The sequence below is a fragment of the Pelecanus crispus genome, chromosome 12, assembly GCF_030463565.1.
Source record: "Pelecanus crispus isolate bPelCri1 chromosome 12, bPelCri1.pri, whole genome shotgun sequence".
Taxonomy (NCBI): Eukaryota; Metazoa; Chordata; class Aves; order Pelecaniformes; family Pelecanidae; genus Pelecanus; species Pelecanus crispus.
In genome coordinates, this window is record NC_134654.1 from 17,608,210 (window position 1) to 17,628,516 (window position 20,307).

Sequence of the window (20,307 nt, forward strand, 5' to 3'; positions counted from 1 at the left end):
GTGGAGGAGATGAAGGTGGAAGTGGAGGAGGTAGGGGTGGATGAGGTGGTACAGAGACAGAGGAAGTAGGACTGGGTTGAGGTGGAAGAGGAGGAGGAGATGACAGTGGAGGAGACTGACTGTTGCTGGAGGGCTGCCCCAGGCTAAGGCCCTTGCTGTGCCACCACTAGTGCCATGGCTATGACCCTGCTTTGCAGCAGGGGACAAACGTGGGTTTGGCACCCATGCGTCACCCAGGTAAGCAGCATCCCTGCACATAGCAGGTTCCCCAGGGCACTGACCATGGGATGCCAGTGGTCACAGGATGTGATCAGCCATGGCATGTCCCTGAATATGGGATGTCACCAGCCATGCAGTGCCATGGCATGCCAGTGTCCATGGGGTGCCATGCATGGGGGTCAGCTGGGAGGGATGACCATGCTGGTCATTGCCAAAGGCTCTTGGATTTGGAGGGTTGGTAGGTGCTCCGAGAGATGCTGTTGGGTGGGGGCATTTTGGTGCCACCCTTACGACCCAGCCTGAACATCTGAGACCTTCTGGCTCCCTGCAAAGTCCAGAGCACCCAAGTGTCCCTGACACCCTCCTGGAACAGGTCCCAGAGCTGCTGGTGTCAGAGGTGGCCCTGGGGCTCCTGGTGGCATGTCATGTGCTGCAGAACCCCAGCAGTTCTTGTACCCCACGAGTGCCCCCCCCCCCCCCCCCCCGCCTTGCCTCTGGTGCATAGCACCAGCTTCGGGGTTCTGGGGGAGCAGTGCTGAGCCCAGGGATTGCACAGGGTCTGCTTGGGTGTGCAACACTTTCCAGCTGTGCAACCTTTTTTGGGGTGAGGGATTTCCAATGTCCCCTCCACCAGAGGGGCCCCCAGGCTGTGGACACCCCCAACAATGTGCCCAGCATAGGCAGAGCACCTTACCTCCCCTGGCACCTGCGCCTGCCTGCAGGCGTGATGGCCCAGAGGTGCCTCCATGCCTTCCCAGGCAGCAGCATCCCCCGGAGCATCCCCTCGCCATGCCCCATGGACATGCTCCTCTGTACCCTGCAAAGCGGGATCCCGGCCCCAACCCCATCCCACCAGGCTGGGGGATGCTCTGGTGCCATACAACCCCATCCACTGCCTGGCCAACCCACCGAGTGGGATTCCCCTCCGCGCACACACTGCTCAGCCCCAAAATGCAGGCAAGGACCTGCCGCAACTGGGTTGGTGCCCACCCCAGGTTTGAGACCACCCCAAATCTGGACTGGGACCACCCCAAATCCAGGCTGAGACCATCCCAGGCCTGACACTGCCTCATCCCTTGGGACCACGGTAGCCCACATAGAGCAAACCTCATCATTTTATCACCCAAACCCCCATTAAACCCCATTTCCTACAGCAAAGCGCCCACCAAGAGTCCATGTACTAAATCCCATCAGTGGCCACCAACCCAGCCTGAGACCACCCAAAATCCAGGCTGGGACCACCCCAAGCCTGGTGCTGCCCCATCCCATGGGACCAGGACCACGACAGGCTGCACAAAGCAAAACCCCATCATTTTACCACCCAAACCCTCATTAAACCCCATTTCCTACAGCAAAGCGCCCTCAGTGTTCGAGGTCCTAGATGCATCAGTGGGCACCAATCCAGGCTGGAACCACCCCAAATCTGGGCTAGGATGACCCCAAACCTGGGCTAGGATGACCCCATGTCTGGCGCTGCCTCACCCCATGGGATCAGGACCCCAACAGCCAGCACAGACCCCCACCCCACCATTTTACCCCCCCAACCCTCATCCAACCTCACACCCTCCCGCCAAACACCCCCACTGCCGCTGCCATGGCCAGGCACAGCGCTGCCAGTGCCAGCAGGCATTAACCAAACGCCAGCGCTGCCGGGCAGGTCACAGCGAGTGGCACACGGATTTATTGATTGCTTTGGGGTGCTGGTGCCCCCGGGCGCCCGCCTGGGGCGAGGGGCACGGAGCGAGCGGGGCGGGGGGCGAAGCGCTGCCATTTCCATCCTCCCTCTGTGCACCAGGTGGGTGGGAATGGCTCCAAATAAAACAAATCTCTCTATATTTTTTCTATATATATATACAAATATATAATATATATATATCTCTGCCGATATATATATATCTCTATCTCTCTCTCTTATCTCTCTGGAAAGGATAAAAGGTTAATTTGTCTTCACATGCACGACCAAAGCCACCAACCCACGGGGACAGCGGGTGCCGAGGGACGCGTGCCCTCACCCGCCAGCACCCCAAGAGCCCGACGGGGGCCACATCCTGCATCCCCAGGTTATTGCTGGTCAGGTCCCATCCTGCTCCGGCAAATAAGCGGAGGGGGAAGAAGCCAAAGAAATGATATCCCACTGCAAAGCGCCGATAAGCTCGTTGTCACCTGGCCGGTACCTGGTGGCACCTGCCATCGGGGCACGGAGGAGATGGTGGCATCGCCCCAGGACCGTGGGTGCTGCGGGGTGGGGGGAGACACAGGCACCCAGTCGAAAGGCAAAGTCTGGATAAGGCGAAAAAAAATGAAATAAAAACCAGCAACCACCCCCAAACCGGGTGCTTTGCCACCCAAAACCGGCGTGCCAGTGGCCCTCAGTGCCAGTGGCCGGTGCTGGCCCCTGGGTGCTGCAAGGATGAGCTTGGGGACAGGGACACTGTCATAGGGCTGTGCTCTCCGATTCCTCCTCCTCCTCCTCCTGCCGGGCGGCCAGGCCCGGCCCCGAGAGTCTCTGCGGTGCCTCCGGTGGGTCCCGGCACAGGGCGGCATCCGGGGGGACGTGGAGGGAGGGGACCTCAAAACGGAGCAGACCTGCGGGAAGGTAGAGTCAGGGGGACGCCGTGGTGGCAGGACACCTCGCCGGGGCTGGCGCCATGTCAGTGCCACAACCAGGGATGTCACCATGGTCTGTGCTGCTCCACCCTCGCCGGAGCCTGTGACACCAGCCCGGATGTCCCCACTGTCCCCCACGATGCTCTGCTCTCCTGCCACCAAGCACAGGTGACACTGCTGTCTCCCCTCCTGAGGGACCCGCAGGGCGAGGCAGCACAAGTGAAGCGACGCAGGGCGACCCACGGCCCAAGGCAGCAGCGTCACCGCCGGCCCTTGCTGAGAGCGGAGCAACCCACCCGCAGGCAGGAAAAGCACTTCTGCCTGCGCCTGCTGCCGGCTCGGGGACCCCACGACGGGCAGCAGCTCCTGCACGCGTACGGCGGAGGAGCTGCACCCATGCCAGGGTGCAATGCCAGGGCTGCACCGATGCCGGGGTGCGACGTCAGGGCTGCGCTGACGCCTGGGTGCCATGCCAGGGCGCACGCACGCCTGGGCGCAATGCTGGCATGCAAGGGCAGGGTGCGGCGTCAGGGCCACGGCGCTGCTGGGGTGCAATACTGGGGCTGCACTGGTGCCAGGGTGCAATGCCAGCGTGTGACGCCAGAGCCGCACCGATGCCAGTGCCGCACCAAAGGCAGGCAGCCCGCCTGGGGAGCGCCTAGCCCCGGCTCTGCAGGGCGCCCGGGGGCTCGCTGCCGCCCGTGCTGTCCCCCCTTGCAGGCAGGCTGGGACGCGGAGGAGCAGAGCCCCCGTGGCCAGCTGGGCCGGAGCTGGGGGACTCCCAGCCATGCCTGGCCCCGCGCTCCCCCGGCCTCTGTGTCCCCCAGGGTCCCCGATGCCACCTGGCACTTCCAAAGCATCACCCTGTCCGTCCCCTTCAAACAGCACAGCCCCGCTGCTGCAGGGACACCAGCGGGGGGGGACACCACCACCAAAACCTGGGGACAGGGAGGTCAAGACAGCAGGAACAGCCTCATGGTGCTTCCCAGGGATGATGCCACCCTCCTGGGGACAGTTCTGCCTTGCCAGGAACATCGCCACCTTCCTGGGGACGTTGTCACCTTTCCAGGGACATCACCACCTTCCCGGGGACATCACCACCTTCCCAAGGATGCTGCCACTTTCCCAGTGACAGTTCCACCTTTCCAGGGACACTGTCATCTTCCTGGGGACGTTGTCACCTTTCCAGGGACATCACCACCTTCCCGGGGACATCAACACCTTCCCAAGGATGCTGCCACTTTCCCAGTGACAGTTCCACCTTTCCAGGGACACTGTCATCTTCCTGGGGACGCTGCACCTTCCCAGGGACACAGCCAACTTCCCAAGGATGTTGCCACCTTTCCGAGCACCTTGTTACCTTTCTGGGGACAGTTCCACCTCACCGTGGACTTTGTCACCTTCCTGAGGACACTGCCACCTTCCCAGGTACATTGCCACCTTTCTGAGGCCGCCACCACCACCTTCCTGGGGACAGTTCCACTTTTCCAGGGACATCACCACCCTCCTGAGTATATGGCCACCCTCCCAGGGATGCTGCCACCTTCCTGAGTAGGTCACCACCTTCCTGGGGACAGTTCCATCTTTCCGGGATCATCACCACCTTCCCAGGTACATTGGCACCTTCCCGGGGCCATCACCACCTTCCCTGTGATGCTGCCACTTTCCCAGGGACGTTGCCACCTTCTTGAGTGCATTGCCACTGCCCCAGGGACATCACCACCTTCTTGGGGACATCATTACCTTCCCGGGGACACTGCCACCTTCCCAGGGACACTGCACTTTCCTGGGAACAGTTCCACTTTGCCAGAGTCACTGTCACCTTCCTGGGGCCATCACCACCTTCCAGAGGACAGCTCTGCCTTTCCAGGGACACTGCCACCTCCTCAGGGACTCCGCCGCCACCCTCCTGACTGCATCACCACATTCCAGGGACGCTGCCACCTTCCCGGGGACATCATCACCCCTTGCCGGTGACGGTGCCACCTTCCCGGCGACACTCCCGCCCTTCCAGGGACGCTGCCACCTTCCCGGGGACATCATCACCTTCCCGTCGCCACCCTCCCAGGGCCACCCCCACCAAACCCTGGGACACGACCGGCTGCCCCCCCCCGAGCCACTGCCGCCAGCCGAGCCCCGGCTCCCGCCCCCCGCCCGGCGTTACCTGTGGGCGCGCCGTCCCCGGGGCCCGCGGCGTCCAGGCGGGGCGGCTCCGGGGGCTGGGGGGGCCCGGGGGCGGCCGGGGGGGGCTGGGGCGGCGGCGGCAGCGCGGGGCGCGGCCGCGGCTTGGGCGTGGGGCGGGACTTGGGGGGGGCGGCGGCGGGGGGCGGCAGGAGCGGGGGCGGCGGCGGCGGCGGCGGCGGCGGCGGCGGCGGGGCGGGGGGCGGCTGCCCGGCGGGCGGGCAGGGGCCCGGGGGGGCGGCGGGGCCGTAGGGGGAGGGGGTGCTGGGGGGGGTGGGGGAGAGGCTGGCGGGGGAGGGCTGCCCCCCGCCCTGCTCCCCCGCGGCCGCCCGGGGCGGGATGGGCGCCAGCTTCTTGGCCACTGCGAGACAGAGACAACGGGGGGGGGGGGGGGGGGGGGGTGAGGGCGCTGGGGGGGTCACACCGAGCGGGGACCCCCCCGCCACCCCCGGCCCCGCTCCTACCTTTGCGCAGGGCGCGCGGGCTCTGCTCGGCGGGCGGCGGCTGCCCGCTGCCCGGCCCGGGGCTGCCGCGGTGCTGCCCGGCCCCCGGGGACAGCTCCTTGGGCTTTAAAGTGCTGGGGCGGGAAGAAACAGGGCGAGAAACGAAAGGAAAGGAACAGAAAAAGGAAGAAAAGAAAAAATGGATCAAAAATAGAGACAAAAAAATTTTAAAAAGATAACGAAAACCAAAAAATTAAATAAAAATAAAAATTCCAAATAATTAAATAAAAATAAAATAAAAAGTAAAGACCAAACCGAAATAAAATAGAACGAAATAATTAAAAAGTAAAAGTTAAATAAAATTAAATATAAGAAAATAAAAATAATAATAGACAAGAAAATAAAAATAAAACACAAATGAATTTTAAAATAAAAATAAAAAAGTGAAATACAAATTAAAAAATTAAAAATGAACAGTAATAATAAAAAATAAAAAGGCAAATAAAAAAAGAGAAGGAAGAAGAAGGGAGAGCCGTGAGGTCCTTCCTGCACCCCACCCGCTCCTCCCGCCGCCCCCCGCCCACCGCGGCAGGCGGAGGCCCGGAGCGCAGCCCCCGGGCGGGGCTGGGGGGGCCGGGGGTCCCGGGGGGGTTAACCCCGGCCTCGGCAGGGGTGTCTCAGCCCCCAGCCCGCTGCGGGACCCACGGCACCCCCCGGGGACAGCGGTGACGGGGCCACCGAGCCCCCCGCCCCCCCGGTTTGGGGTTCCCCGGGGTTACCTCGCCGGGCCCGATCCTGCGGCTCGGGCGGGCGGGCGGCTGCCCCGGGGGAGCGGCAGGGCGGGGGGCACCGGGGGGAGCCCGTTTTGGGGGCGGTGCAACGGGGGGAGGGAGAGGCGGAGGGAGCGAGGCTTGGCGCCGGGGTGAGGAGCGAACAGCGAGGAGGAGGAACAGGGGCGAGGAAGGCTCCGGCTGCAGCCCGGCCAGAGGGGCTGCACCCACGGAGGGGGACGGGGCCAGCAGCCGGGGGTCCCGGGGGGGGTTGGAGCCGCCATCTGGCCAGACAGACGCCAGGCCATCCCTGCTGCAAAATGTCCAGAAACACCATAAAAAAAGGCAAAAAAAAAAAAAAAAAAAGGAGGAAAAAATAATAAAAGAGCAGAAGCGTGGGCGGGGGGGACAGGGGAGAGCGGCGGCCGAGCCCTTGCAGTGCCAAAGCCCCCCCACCTTGTCCCACCACACCAGGACCCGGCCCCACAGCACGACCCAGCCGGGGCTGCCACCCCCACCCATGGGTGCACCCCAGGGCAGAGCACTGCTCATGGGTGGCTGCAAAGCTCATCTCCCCGTTTTGGGGCAGAAAAATGGAATTTAGGTGCTTTCTCCCATCTGGCCCATGCAAATTAAAGTCAGACACAGCCCTCGGGCAGAGGAAGGACTCAAGGGATGCTGGGCTCCTTTAGGCTTTTCCTTGCATCTTCGTGGCACCTCCAGCCCAAATTTCACTACGGCGCAGCGACACCTGCTGCGAGCTGGACAAGGGACTCACAGGAAAATCCCCGAAGGCGGCACGGTTCCCGCGGGGCCAGCAGGACGGGGACATTGCAGTGGCTGTAGGGATGCTGAGCATCCTCTCCATCTGCTGCCCCCGGGATGCTGCTCCTCTCCCAGGGATGCTGAGCATCCTCTCCCGCTGCCTCTGGCGTGGCCATGGGGTTGGTTTGCTGCTGGATTCACACAGGGGGAGGATGCCTGGGCTGGGGACACAGGGGTGCTGGTGGCCTTACCTTGTCCGCTCGGCTCCCGGGGGGAAGCCGAAGCTGGTGGGAGGCGGGGAAGGTGTAGCTGAAATATCCGGCGATTGCTCAGGAATGGGCGAGTGGGGTGCGGCGGGGAGCTCGGTGGGTGGCGCGGGGGGCTGAGCGGCCGGCGGGGTGGAGGACGCCTTGCGCACCACTGAGGTGCCTCGGCGAGCCACCCACGAGGTGTCCATCACCCTGACGCCCATGCTGGGGGGGACACAGAGACAGGCTCTCAGCACCCACCTGGCGGGAGGGGACCGCTGGCACCGCACCGTGGCTCCTTTGGGGTGCCTGGTCCCTAAAAGTGCTCTTCCACTGGGAAGCTGCTGGGAATGAACCTCCATGGCAATAGGGCAGGGGTGGCAATGGGGGATGTTCTTGTGTCACCCACCGGCCACCTCTCCCTTCCCTGGGTACCAGCAGGCACCACCATTCTCCCAGCGTCCTCCCAGCACCCTCCCAGCACCGCTGCAGAGGATACAGTACCTTTGGATTTTCCTAAGGCTGCATGTGCAGAAACACACAATTATTAGTGTAAAAAACCCCTAAAACTCGACAGTGCACAGGGTGAGACCCCACTGCTCAGAAAAGGAGCTGCAAGCTCAAGGGGCTTTGAGAGAGGGGCCAGGAGGGGCATGGTGGGGACCAGGCTATGCCAGTGATGGAGAGAGCTTGGGATGTTTTTTGGAGATGGGGAGAACCCTGGGGGTGTTTTCTGGAGCCAACCCGACTGGCTGCGGTCCCTGCGAGGTGGCATTGAGGGGGAGGGCACACATAGGCTGGGAGTGGGGATCTTTCCCCAGGAGCACAGCCCGCAGGCCCTGGGGACACCAGGGCACCCAACTCCATCACTGCACAGCCCCAGTGCCATGCCACAGGCTACCCTGCTCCCATCTCCAGCGGGCTCAGGGCAGGCATCAAGCCCCAGGCTCACCTGAGCATCCCCAAGAGCCCAGCATGGAGAGCAGGGGGTCTTCCCACCCCAGGACCACCCAGCCTCCACCAGCTCAGTGCCACCCCCACCCAGGGTGGTGGCAATGCCACCATCTCCCTCTCCCCAAACCCTGGCACTGCAAAGACCCTACCCATCCTTCTTGTAAAACTCCAGCATCATGTTGTCCGTGGCAACGCTGAGGGGCCGCCGTGCCTGGTCGTGCTGCCGGCGGTCCGCGTGGTCCATGTCCGGGGAGGGCATGGAGCTGTAGTTGGCATTGTGGTTGACGTGCATGGGGCTGCCGTAGTTGCCTGTCACGTTGAACTCAATGTCTGGGGGGGCAGGAAGCGGGGGGGGACATTGGGTTGTGCGTCCTCAGCGAGGGGTGGAATGGGGGTACTGGCACCACAGGAATGCTCGGGGGTCCCAGAGTGGCTGGGTTGGGCTCACTGCTGTGATGAATCTCGCCAGATCTCTGCCTGAGCCCTGCCCTGCCCTGCCCCTCCCCCCAAGTCAAGGCAAGCAGAGGGGGCTGGCAAAAATAAATATGGGAGCTCAGCACCCTGTCCCCAGCGAGGGCCAGGAGGTCCCCCAAAGCCCATCCCGCCCCGCCACAGCCATGGAGCACAGCCTACCTCCGGGGAAGAACCAGTCAGCGTGCTGGATGAGCGGCTCGATGATGCCCACAATCTGCAGCGAGACGGTTGTCATCATCTCCGTCATGTTCCTGCAAGGTGGTGGGCAGCGGCTCAGCAACCCCACCACAGCTTGGCCTTATTCCTGGCGGGATTTTGGCCCCAGACCTCCCCTTACCCCCTTCCCCAGCATCCCTCTGGCATGCTCGCTTTCCGCCTGGATTCCTTACCCATCTGCCTGTGGCCAGAGGAGGTTGGGCCCCAGCACGATGGCCACATTGCTTGGCGTCATTTTATTCGTGTCCTGGTACTCAGTCAGCTTGGCCAGGAATTTAATCAGGTACCTGGGAAGCAGAGCCAAGCTGTGTTGGTGCGTCAGGATCGCACCCTCTCCATCCCCATCCCGGGTCCCACTGGCCCCAGGCTCACCTGATGTTGTTGTAGTTGGCTTTGGGCAGCTTCTCACAGGCGCTCCAGAGAGCCTGCAGCCGCTTCTCCTGCTCCGCGATGCTGCAGGGAGGTGGGCGAGAGGGTCATCCCCCATCCCCACCCAACCCCAGGGCTTTCGATCCTGCCAGCCCTGCCCTCAGGGACCCTGCGAGACCCACAGGCTGCTGCCAAAAAACCCAGCCAAAATGAGAAGGAAAACTTTTGGCTGCAGGCTGGATGCTGGTCCTCTCCTTACCTCTGTACAGCCCCCTCAAGGTTTGTGTTTTGGGGATGTGTTCACTTTGGAAGAGGAAATTACTGCAAACAGCCCCCAAAACAACAGCCCGCTCCCCCATGTGCCACCCTCAGGGACTGTCCCCTCCATCGACCCACTGCCATGTCCCTGCCATGCTCCAGCGCTCCCAGGGCAGGTGGGGGACGTGGTCAGACCTGTATTCAGGCACCACTGAGGTGGTTCCCACCCTAACAGGAGATGCTCCTTCTCCCACCTCCCTCTGCCCCTCACCCTCTACCCCAAACACCTCCCATGGTGGAGCAGGCACGCTGGTGCCACCTCAGCTGGCCTAATCCTCCTGGGTTTGGGGGTTTCACAGTGCAGAGCACCCCAGCAAAGCAGGTGGGAGCTCCCTCAGCCAGCTGTGCCCCAGGGTTTGCACACCCGTGTAGAAACAGCACTAGTGCCCGGCACCCACGGGCTTGCTGAAAGATGCTGGGAGAGCTCAGCCACCTTGGCCAGGGTGCTCTGGACCACGGTGGGGACATCAGGGTTGGGGGGCATCAAGGCCATGCTTGCTGCTGGGATCCACGATGCTCAAGTAGCATCACACCTCCTGGCTCTCAGACCCCAGAGGAAACATCCCAAATGCTGTGAGCCATGTCAGAAATAACTCACAGCCCCAAACCATCCATGGGGACCATGGATGCCACCACCCATGTCACAGAGGAATGGTGGAGATCCCCCAGACTCACTTGGAGGCCTGGATCCACTCCTCGTACAGCTCAAATGTCATGAGGGGCTCTGGCAGCTCTCGCAGGTAGGACTTGAGGGCTCCTGTGGCACACGAAGGAATGAGGCTTGGCATCACGGGAGGTACCGCAGGTGGCACTGGCCACCAGGCACCGAGCAGTTTCGCTCCTCACCATTTTGACTCATCCCTCCCAAACTCCCCACTGATGCGTCCCAAAACACCTGTTAGTCCCTCCAGCTTGGTGGAGCCCATAGCATCCCCTGACCCACAGCAACCACCTTGCCACCTCCACCTGCTCCCTCCTAGCGCCGCCCCAATTCCCTCCACCATTTTTGCCTCCACAGGGGTTCACCCAGCTCTTCATCACTCATTTTTGCCTACGACATTAACAGCTCCTTGCGCTGGGAAAATGTTCCCATTGCAGTCAGTAGGAAACCAGGGTCCAATCCTGCACCTGCCGGAGAGCCCAGCCCAGGATGGGGGCAGCTGACTGGCATTTAAACCCAATTAATGCTTAATAGCAGCCCTGCATGCTCAGATCTGTGCTTGGAGAGGGTCTTTGCTCCAGAAGAGGTACAGAGCAGATGGCAAGCTTGATGATAACACATGTGAATCTTCCTGACCACTCCCTGCTCCTGCGGAGCCTCTCCTCATCAGTGTCACCCTCATTAGTGTCACCCTCATTAGTGTCACCAGAGCCCTGCCACCGCTTTGGATTACGACTGCATCCCTGTTTTCTTTCTTGCCTGCGACCAAAAGCACTGCTTGAGCCCTTGGCTGGGGAGGGGATGTGCAGGTCAAAGCTACCCAAACTTGTTTGTGCTCCTTGGCAACTCCTCAATGTCTCCAGTTCCGCCAAGAGTTCTATTTCTGCACCCGCATTTCTCCCTCCGTATATTCTGTCTTTACTATTCAAAGGCTTTGGGACAAATCACAGAAGGGTTGAGGTGGGAAGGGACTTCTGGAGGTCATCTGGTCCAGCCCTGCTCCAGCAAGACCACCAGAGCTGGTTGCCCATGACTGTGTCCTGATGGCTTCTGAGTTACCTCCAAGGATGGGGACTAGTCACGTCCTTGGGCAACTTGTGCCAGTGTTTGGTCACCTGCACAGTGACAAAGTGTCTTCTGATGTTCAGAGGGAACCTCCTGTGGTTCAGCTGGTGCCCATTGCCTCTGGTCCTGGCACTGGGCACCACCGGAAAGAGCTCTTGTCTTCTTTGCACCCTCCCTGCAAGTATTTATATGAATCGATGAGATCCCCCCCACAAGCCTTCTCTGCTCCAGGCTGAACAGTTCTAGCTCCTTCAGCCTTTCCTCCAAGAAGAGATGCTCCAGGCCCTTCATCATCTTCATGGCCTTTCACTGGAGACTGTCCAGTATGTCCATGTCTCTCTTACAGTGCCCAGCACTAGACCCAGCACTCCAGGTGTGGCCTCACTAGTGCTGAGCAGAGGAGCAGGATCACCTCCCTTGACCTGCTGGCATCGCTCCTCCCAGTGCAGCCCACAACACTATTTGCCTTCACGTTGCCAGCCCATGGTCAGGTTGGTGGCCACCAGGACCCCCAAGGCCATCTCTACCAAGCTGCTTTCCAGCTGAGTGGCCCCAGCATGTCCTGGTGCCTGGGGATGCTCCTCCCCAGGGACAGGACTTGGCACTTCCTCTCGCTGAACTTCCAGAGGTCTCCCTCAGCCCATTTCTCCAGCCTGTCCAGGTCCCTCTGGATGGCAGCATGACCCTCTGGTGCACCAGCCACTCCTCCCAGTTTGGTGTCATCTGCCAACTTGCTGAGGGTACACCCTGCCCCATCATCCGCATCATTAATGAAGATGTTAATCAGGACCAGACCCAGTATCAACCCCTGCACTACACCACTAGTTACTGGCCTCCAACTAGACTTCATGCCACTGATGACCACCTCTGGGTGCCCATGGTTGGCTCTTGGGGGCTGAATGGGCCATCCTGCTTACCCCCAACCCCCTCACCCCAAGGCAGCCTCTACCTGCGATGGCATGTGGGTCGGCTGAGTACTCCTGCACGTCCACCACGCAGCAGTCCAGGGCGGCCTTGAGTTTCTTGAGCTTGGAGGCTGAGGGAGCCACTCGGAAGAGACCCTTCGCAGAGGACACGGGAGAGTGTCAGACAATCTTTGGGGCCGGGGATATCCCCAAAGCCCCCCAGTTCCTCATCCCCACCTTGGAGGCACCCATGTCCCCTTTCATCATGCCCAACCAAAGGTGGTAGGACATGGGACCCACCTCCTCCTGCATGCCGCACTCCAGCAGCATCGTCACGCAAGCCTCCACGGGGAAGGCGATCTCCCGCCCGCTGACAGCCAGGTGCTCCTCCAAGGGCTTCCCGAAGGAGGGCTTCTCCATCCATGCCTCTGTGACAGGCAGAGGGGGTGAGAGGAAGGAGAGGACACGGCGGGGACGGTGCCAGATCCGGCAGCCCCTCCCCGAAAGGCCCTTGGATCACAGCATTTCGGCAGCAAAATATTCCATTTGGGTGTTGCTAAAACAACAGGACCCCGCACCTCTGTCCTGGGCGGCTCGGGAAGTGCTTTTTAAAGATGAAATCCAAACAAATTGTTTTCCAATCATCACACAGGACATTTCAAAGGGGCTGGATAACGTTTTCCGGGGGAAGCAATCACGGGCAAACCTTTGCAATATATTCCCCCTTCTTCCATCACAGTTTGAGGCAGGAATATTTTGTGGGATCGAGAGAAAAAAATAAAATACAAATCACTCCCTGCCCCGCTGCAGCAATGGCAGCACCCCGAGCCCTGCCCCGGGGAATGCGCTGCTCTCGGGGCCATCGTGCGGGACTTTCCCTGACCTCGGTCTCCCAGCCCAGCTCCTGCACAGATGGCACACCACAAAGCAAAGCCCCAAGCCCCGCTCCTTGGCGCTGGGTTCCCACCTCCAGTGCTGCGCTCGATGGGGATATTCGGGCAGGTTTCCCCGCCCCCCTCCATGCAGGTGGCCAGATCCTGCCCCCCATGACCAAGTCGGATGGGGACGCCCTCCCCAGCACCAGGGCAGGTGGGATGCAGATGGGGCAAGCAAAGGGAGGATGCTCAGCCACAAACCCAGCACCACGCCATGCTGCAGGGACACACTGCAGCCAGCTCGTCACCGCAGCGAAGCCCCGCATGGCTCCGGTGTGATGCAGAGCCCTTGGCGTCGCATGCAGGAGCGGGACCCCGCGGGCACTTACCCTGCTGGGCTTTAATTTGAGGCAGGACATTCTGCAAAAGCGCTAAGGATTTCCGGTGGTACTCTGCCTGCACCTCGATCAGCTGGGGGGGGAGAGATGGCACCAGCTGTCACCCCTATGGCTGGGGATGGGGACGGAGGAGTCCCGTGGGGACGGGTGGCACTTACGGTTTGAAAATAGTTTGCATAGTCTACTTCTTTGGCCACAAAATTGTACATGTCAGCCGAGAGCTGGTCCTGCGGAGAGCAGAGAATTAGCTGCTGTCCCACTCGTGCTGCTCTGATGCTACCATGACAGCCCTTTCGGAGGCCACCGGGAGGGACCAGCTCGGTCACATCAGGAGCCAATGTGCAACGCGGCACGTTGCAGCACCCGCCCAAGATGTCCTTGAGATGTTGGATATACAGCAGCACTGCGGGGGTTTGCTTTCTGCTGCCGTGCAAATGGCTCCACCCTCGCCCCCCTCCTTCCAGAGCCCATGGTTAGCCAGGGCCTCGCAACAAGCTCTCTGGAAGCGAGAGCTACTTGGAAGCAACCTGTCAGCCTGTGCTGGTTCTGACTGCAGTAGAGTTCATTTCCTTCACAGTAGCTAGTACGGGGCTACGTTTTGGATCTGTGCTGCAAACAGTGCTGATAACACAGGGGTGTTTTCATTATTGCTGAGCAGTGCTTACACAGAGCCAAGGCCTTTTCTGCCTCTCACCCCACCCCACCAGTGAGTAGGCTGGGGGTGCACAAGAAGTTGGGAAGGGACACAGCCGGGACAGCTGGCCCCAACTGACCCAAGGAAGGGGGGGATGTTCGGAGTGATGGCGTTTGTCTTCCCAGGTAATCGTTAACGCGTGACGGAGCCCTGCTTTCCTGGAGATGGCTGAACACCTGCCTGCCCATGGGAAGTAGTGAATGAATTGCTTGTTTTGCTTTGCTTGCCTGCGTGGCCTTTGCTTTACCTATTAAACTGTCTTTATCTCAATCCATGAGTTTTCTCACTTTTACTCTTCCAATTCTCTCCCCCATCCCACCAGGGGGGAGTGAGCCAGCAGCTGTGTGGTGCTGAGCTGCTGGCTGGGGTTAAACCATGACACAGCCAAAGGCTGCACATCCCGGCAGGCTGAATGGCACAAATTAAACCCCAAGTTTGCTCGTCCCAGCACTTCACTGCATTGCTCCACGCATGCAAGTGGCTCATTAACCACAGGGCTAATTGCTGCACAGCAAAGCAGTGCGCGTGGCTTGGCTGCTGTGGGTAGCATCCCAACCACTCGGCGCAGACCAGACTGACAGGGCATCAGGTGCTTCTTGCTCCGAATTGCAACAAGCCCCTCAGCACCAGGACACGTGTCTCTTTGTCCTTCGCCACTTCCCAAATTGCTCGTTTCTGAGAATCCCCTTGGATAACTCAACTGGAGGGAAACAATCAGGGTTTTAAAACACTGCGAGCAAGTCCCGGTTGCAACACCCACCATCAGGACGGTGAATATACTGGGGGCAGCTCCTGGCTGAGCTGGTTTGCTGGAAATTATTGCACGCGTGGGGCTGTGATGCTCTAAGATGGGGGGAGACAGCATGAGTTTGGGACCATATTTTAAAGGCTACACAGGTTCTGGTTGTGCCCCTGGAGAAAAGAGCTAGGACTTGAGACATGCACCCAGCTTGATGTCCTGCCCAAAACCTATAGTGCAAGGTTTGCCTGGCCCTTTGCATCTTCTGCCTGGGGGAAATTAAAGCCACACAAAATTGCCTGTGGATTTCATCGCTGAATCCTGCAGCCCATGACAAAGGCACTGGCAGCAGTGTGCCCCCTCACTTGGACACTTTTCACACCCAACATGACCAGCTGTGTGGGTTGTGCTCCCACGGGATGGTTTGGGGGTGACGTGGCTGGGTGGCACACATGGGCTCAGCACACACCGGCGCTTCCTGCAGGTCCCTGTACCAGGGCTGGGTTTACTCGGTGCTGAGCTCACCAGCTCCTGCTGGGATGGGTCCCCTGGGAAGGGGATGCTCTCTGGCTCCGGTGGGATATGGAGGATGGGGACAGAGGAACTGGGGACGTCCTGCTTGGCTGGCAAGCATCGCCCACATTCAGCAGCTCTGGTGCAGTTGCTGTCGCTTGAGGGTGGCACCTTAGGCACCCAGAGAGCCCCAGCAGCGCCCAGTGGTGATGGGGAGAGGGTCAGGGCTGTCACTGGGCTGCCTTTGGGCATGGGACCAGCCGGAGGAGGGTTTCCCATGGGTTCTGGTGTAGGAAGAGGGTGAAGAATGGGGTAAAAGGGGAGGTTGCAGGTCTTCCACAGTGCCTGGGATGCCGAGGTCCCCCCACCCCAGCAAGAAGCGATCCCGTCGGGACCCCCGGGTACCCTGCAAATCTCCACTCTGTTGGCTGCCTCCTCCATCTCCTCCCTGAGAGCATCGGCTTTGGCGCCGGAAGGCTGCAGGTTGCTGGCCAAACCCGAGGACTTCACAGACTGCTGCCACCTGTGGAGAGAGGGCAGAGCTGTCACGGGGAGGGACGGGGACCTGCGCAGAGTGGTGGCCAGATTTCAACGGACTTGGAGGGCAGCCCAGAGACCCCCCTCAGCCAAGCCCACCATGGTCCTCAGGGCTGAGCACTACAGAGATGGTCCCAACCCAGGCTGGGATGCAGCATCCACTCCCAACCCTAAACATCCCCAGTCCCCACAACAGGATGCACGCACTGGGCTCTAATTAAGTAATTATTTTCTGCAGGAGAATGAGCCTCATCCAGGTAGGAGGAGCAAGGAAGGTGATGGGAGAGCCTGGACATGACGCTGGGGACTACAGACACCTCCCAAACCTCTCCCCAGGGCATGCCGCGATGTACAGGCCAAGGCAAAGCCCAAAGCACAGCCTGCCAGGTCCCACCACAACGTCTGGGACACAGGATGATCCCAAGGGTCATCCCAGCTCCACCCTCTACAGCTCTACAGTGGCAGGCTCTACAGCTCCACAGCTCTACAGTGGCAGGAGCACCTGGCTCTTTGCCATCACGTAAGAACTCACCAAGATAGGGAAAAGAGGAAAAAAATAAAGATTTGTGCCAGAAAACAACTCTTTTCTGCAGAGGGCAGGTGAGGAAAAGGGATCTATGATTCTGCAGACAAGAGCAGAAATCTTTGCTCGTTGCAGAGCTTGACTTCAAGGCACATGGTGACTCGGCTGACGCTTATTGTCCCAACAGAGCCGAGGTACCAGGGCTCTGGGACGTGCCCTCCCTGGTGCTACCCATCACTTGGGAATTTTTATTTTTTACAAAGCAGCTTTGAAGCCACTTCCTACCGCGTTCTGGAGGAGTCCATGTCCAGCACGAGCTTTGCCAAGTGTTTCCTCTGCTTTTGGATATTCGGAATTTCCACCTGCCGCAACGCACAGGAACGGGAGGAGATAAACATCCCTGGAGGGGCATCCAGGGTAGGTCATACCTAAGCGCAAGGCTGGGTGTTTGGGTTGGTGCAAGCTGGGCGGATAAGGATGCAGCTCCTTATTTCAACATCATTAAGGAGATGGCATAGCTCATCCCTCCTCCATGAATCCACCTGGGCTGTCCCACCCCCTGACAGCCCAAACAGCAGAACCCACATCCCTGAGAGGAGCATCCTTGGGGGTTCATTGGGGGAGCATTGGGGAGCTGGATGAAGGCAGAAAAAGGGCTTTTGGGGACAGCAATGCAAAGCCTCCCATGCACAGGCAGTGTTTGACAAAGGATTTGGCAAAATAAAGTTGTGGTCCAGCTCTGCTCGCCCATCCTGCTAACACCAGCAGTGTGATAAAGCTTTTGCTGTTTCTGCTGGGGAAGATAAAATCAGAACCAAGCCTGGACATTTTGTGAGATGTAAAAGGGGGGACAAAAGTGTTGGGCAAAATACAAAAGGAAAGAAAAAAAATCCCAAACAACAACGGTATGTTTTTGGAGCTTGGAAAAATGGGTCAGAAATAAGTGTGTTATCACCTCTGCCTTCAGGAGAGGCAGAAAAGAGCACGAGCAGGGAGGGCAGGCGAAGGGGCCCAGCAGGGACCACCATCCAGCAGCCAGCCCAGCTGAATGTGCAAATACTGCCTGCCAATTAAAGCAATTAGCAAACATCTCAAAGAGGGGAGGTCTCTTGCAGGGGCCAGGAACCAAATATGCCACTGAAGCAGTGAAGCCCTGCTCTCCCTCAAGCTTGTTTCGGATGTGAGTCCCTGGCACGGTGACACCCCGACCCAGGGACCCCCCCGCCTGCTGCTCACCTCAGCCAGCACAAAGAGGGGCTCGATGACGTCCCTCTCCACCTGCAGCTCGAAGTGGATGAGCTCCTGAGCCAGCTTGTCCTCCGCCTCCCCGCACAGCCGCAGCATCTTCCTGCAAGGGCACCGGCAGGGCTGGGCTCCGCGCGCGCCGGGGGCAGCGACGGGCAGCCATCCCGCGCTCACGGGGGTGGCCAGTGGCCACCCAAAGCCCCGGGGTTCTCAGCAGTGGCACGGGGCAGCCTTTCCTCGGCAGAGGGGTGGAGGGAGAGCCGCAGCCCAGGGACCACGGACACCCTGGGTGTTAGGAAAATCTCATTCCCTAACTATTGTACCAATTGCAGTCTGGAATTGTATGAACACTCTTAATAGTTTACATTGTATACTGCATGACTGAAGGACCCCAGCTCATCGCAAGGAGGAGAAGAATAAAGCATAACCCCGGACTACCAAGATCATCCCAGCCCCTCCGACGCCGCTGTGAAACCCCCCATTCTCCGGCATCACAAATAAGGAACTGCGGCAATTCCCAGCAGCGGCATCCCGGCAGCATCCCAGCAGTGGCAGAGCACTGGCGGAGACCCGGGGCTCTCTTACCCCAGCAGGGAGTCGTCGCCCAGCACAGCCGATCCCTCCATCAAGCACTGCGCCAGCGTCGTCAGCGGCAGTTTCTTCTGCAAAGAGAGGGCTGCGTTTCCCACCCCGCCGGCCCCGCCGCTGCCGACAGCCTGCCCGGCATCCTCGGAGCCCTGCCAAAGCCTCACCGAGCGCTTGTCGGCCTCCACACCTTGCTGGCCCTGCAGACATGCCGTCAGCTTCTTGTGGGTGCTGTGGGAGACCTGCTTCACCAGCTCCAGGCGCTTCTCCACCTGCGGATGCAGCGGTGCCCATCACCGGGGTACCCCGTCTGGTCCTGCACCCGCTGCGCAGGGACATAAGGGACGGCTTGCTTCTCAATTAAAGCAATTTTAATTGCTGCTGCGTTGGATACAACAGCCCCAGAGCCCAACCCCTTCCCAGGGCAGGGATGCGTTAAGCAGGAGAAGGTTTCACCAGGCTGAGGCTGCCCCATCTTAACCCCCTGAGCAAGGCTGAGGGCTGGATCCAGAGCAGCTTCCAAAGCCCTTGTGTCCCCGGGCGAGGGCAGGAGGTGTCTGTCCTCAGCCAAGCCCTGCCACAAACCAAACTGGCCACAGCTCCAACCCAGGACTGCAAATAGCCTTATTTGCCTCTGCATTAAATTAAGAATTTCATCCCAAAACTCAGCAAGATGAGTCATTAAATGTAAGCAAACAAGATCTGCTGAAAACCATAGCTGAGAGACTCAGGGAAAACATGGGAATCTCAAAATCTTGGGAAACAATCTGGGAAAAAAGAAATATTCCCTAAAGCTCAAACTCTTGGGAAAATATTCTGGAAAAAAAGAATACTCCCTGCCTGGGGGAAGTGGGAGAAGAGCTGAGCTTCTCCAGCATGCAGGGGAGCACCTGCTCCAGGGTCCAGGGTCCTTAAGGCAGGAGGCATCTCATGGGAGCCACTGCAGGGATGGCAGAGGATGCTCTGCCTCAGCCAGGCATCATAAAGATCTATTATTTTAAAATTATATACACAATTTTCACATCTGTAACTATATTATATATATATTTTATATATATATATACACACACACACATGTCCATGTATATGTTCAAAGGAAGCGGTATGATGTTCAGAAGGGTGCACACCCATCTAGGTGAGCCAGACTGGAGGCAATTAGATACAACACCCAGAAGGGTTTGGGTTCCCCATCACCCCAGGAGACACACGCCGTGAACATGACTGACTCTTCAGGCAACACCCAGACAAGGCAGCACCAACCACCCTCCCTGCAGAATTATCCACCTCTCCAAGAGATGCAAAAATCCCTGTTGCTGAAGCCAAGACTGTCCTTGCCGGTGCCAGCACAGATGCCAATTAGCACCGGGATGTCACCGGTCGGCTGTAAGAGCAGGGTCCAGCTCTCAGTGCCGAGGGGTCATGGAGACCTTGGAGCTTGCAAGAAGAAAGGTCCAAAAAATTAAAAATAAAAAGATCATTATTGATGTTCTCTCTGGCTGCTGGTGGCAGGGAGTGCTCAGCTCCCCTCCTCTCTGTCCTACCGGGGCTGCCCATCCCTGGGGACACCACCGCTGCACCCTGCCTATCCCTGCCACCAGCACTGGTGAAGAAAGGAAAAAAAAAACAAATCCCCAAAGCTGGAGACTGACTCGCAGGGGTAATACACCACGAGGATGGCGCTGCCGAATAGCAAACAAACCCACCAACGCCCCGGGAGCTGTGCACGGTGCTGGTGCCAGTGCAACCAGAGACCAACCTCGTGCCCCGACTGCACGGGTCGGGCTGGTCCCAGCTACAATGGAAATGGCTGCTGAATCCCCGGTGAAGCAGCAAGAGGCCGTGGGAGGCATTAATTGATGTGGGTGGCTGCCTTCTGCGCCCGTCTGGGACATTTGCAAACAGAGCTTCATTTCACCCTCTTCCAGGGCGGTTTCACCTTACCCCTTTAGTGACGGCTCATTCAAACTCTGCTCATATTTTTGGCTAACACACGGCTCTTGCTA

At 59.3% G+C, this 20,307-nt stretch overlaps 1 protein-coding gene across 1 annotated transcript; it reads right to left on the bottom strand.

The window, feature by feature from the left end:
• Window positions 1-2,653: 2,653 nt before the first annotated feature.
• ARHGAP44 (Rho GTPase activating protein 44) lies at window positions 2,654-13,677 on the bottom strand. The gene is made up of 13 exons (XM_075719623.1): window positions 13,627-13,677; window positions 13,460-13,541; window positions 12,496-12,623; window positions 12,240-12,351; window positions 10,240-10,321; window positions 9,250-9,330; window positions 9,051-9,164; window positions 8,821-8,912; window positions 8,337-8,517; window positions 7,237-7,458; window positions 5,528-5,584; window positions 4,991-5,493; window positions 2,654-2,805 (listed from the first exon to the last, which is right to left on the bottom strand). Exons 1-13 carry the CDS (start codon window positions 13,675-13,677, stop codon window positions 2,654-2,656), a joined length of 1,857 nt encoding a protein of 618 aa, XP_075575738.1.
• Between the last annotated feature and the right edge of the window lie 6,630 nt (window positions 13,678-20,307).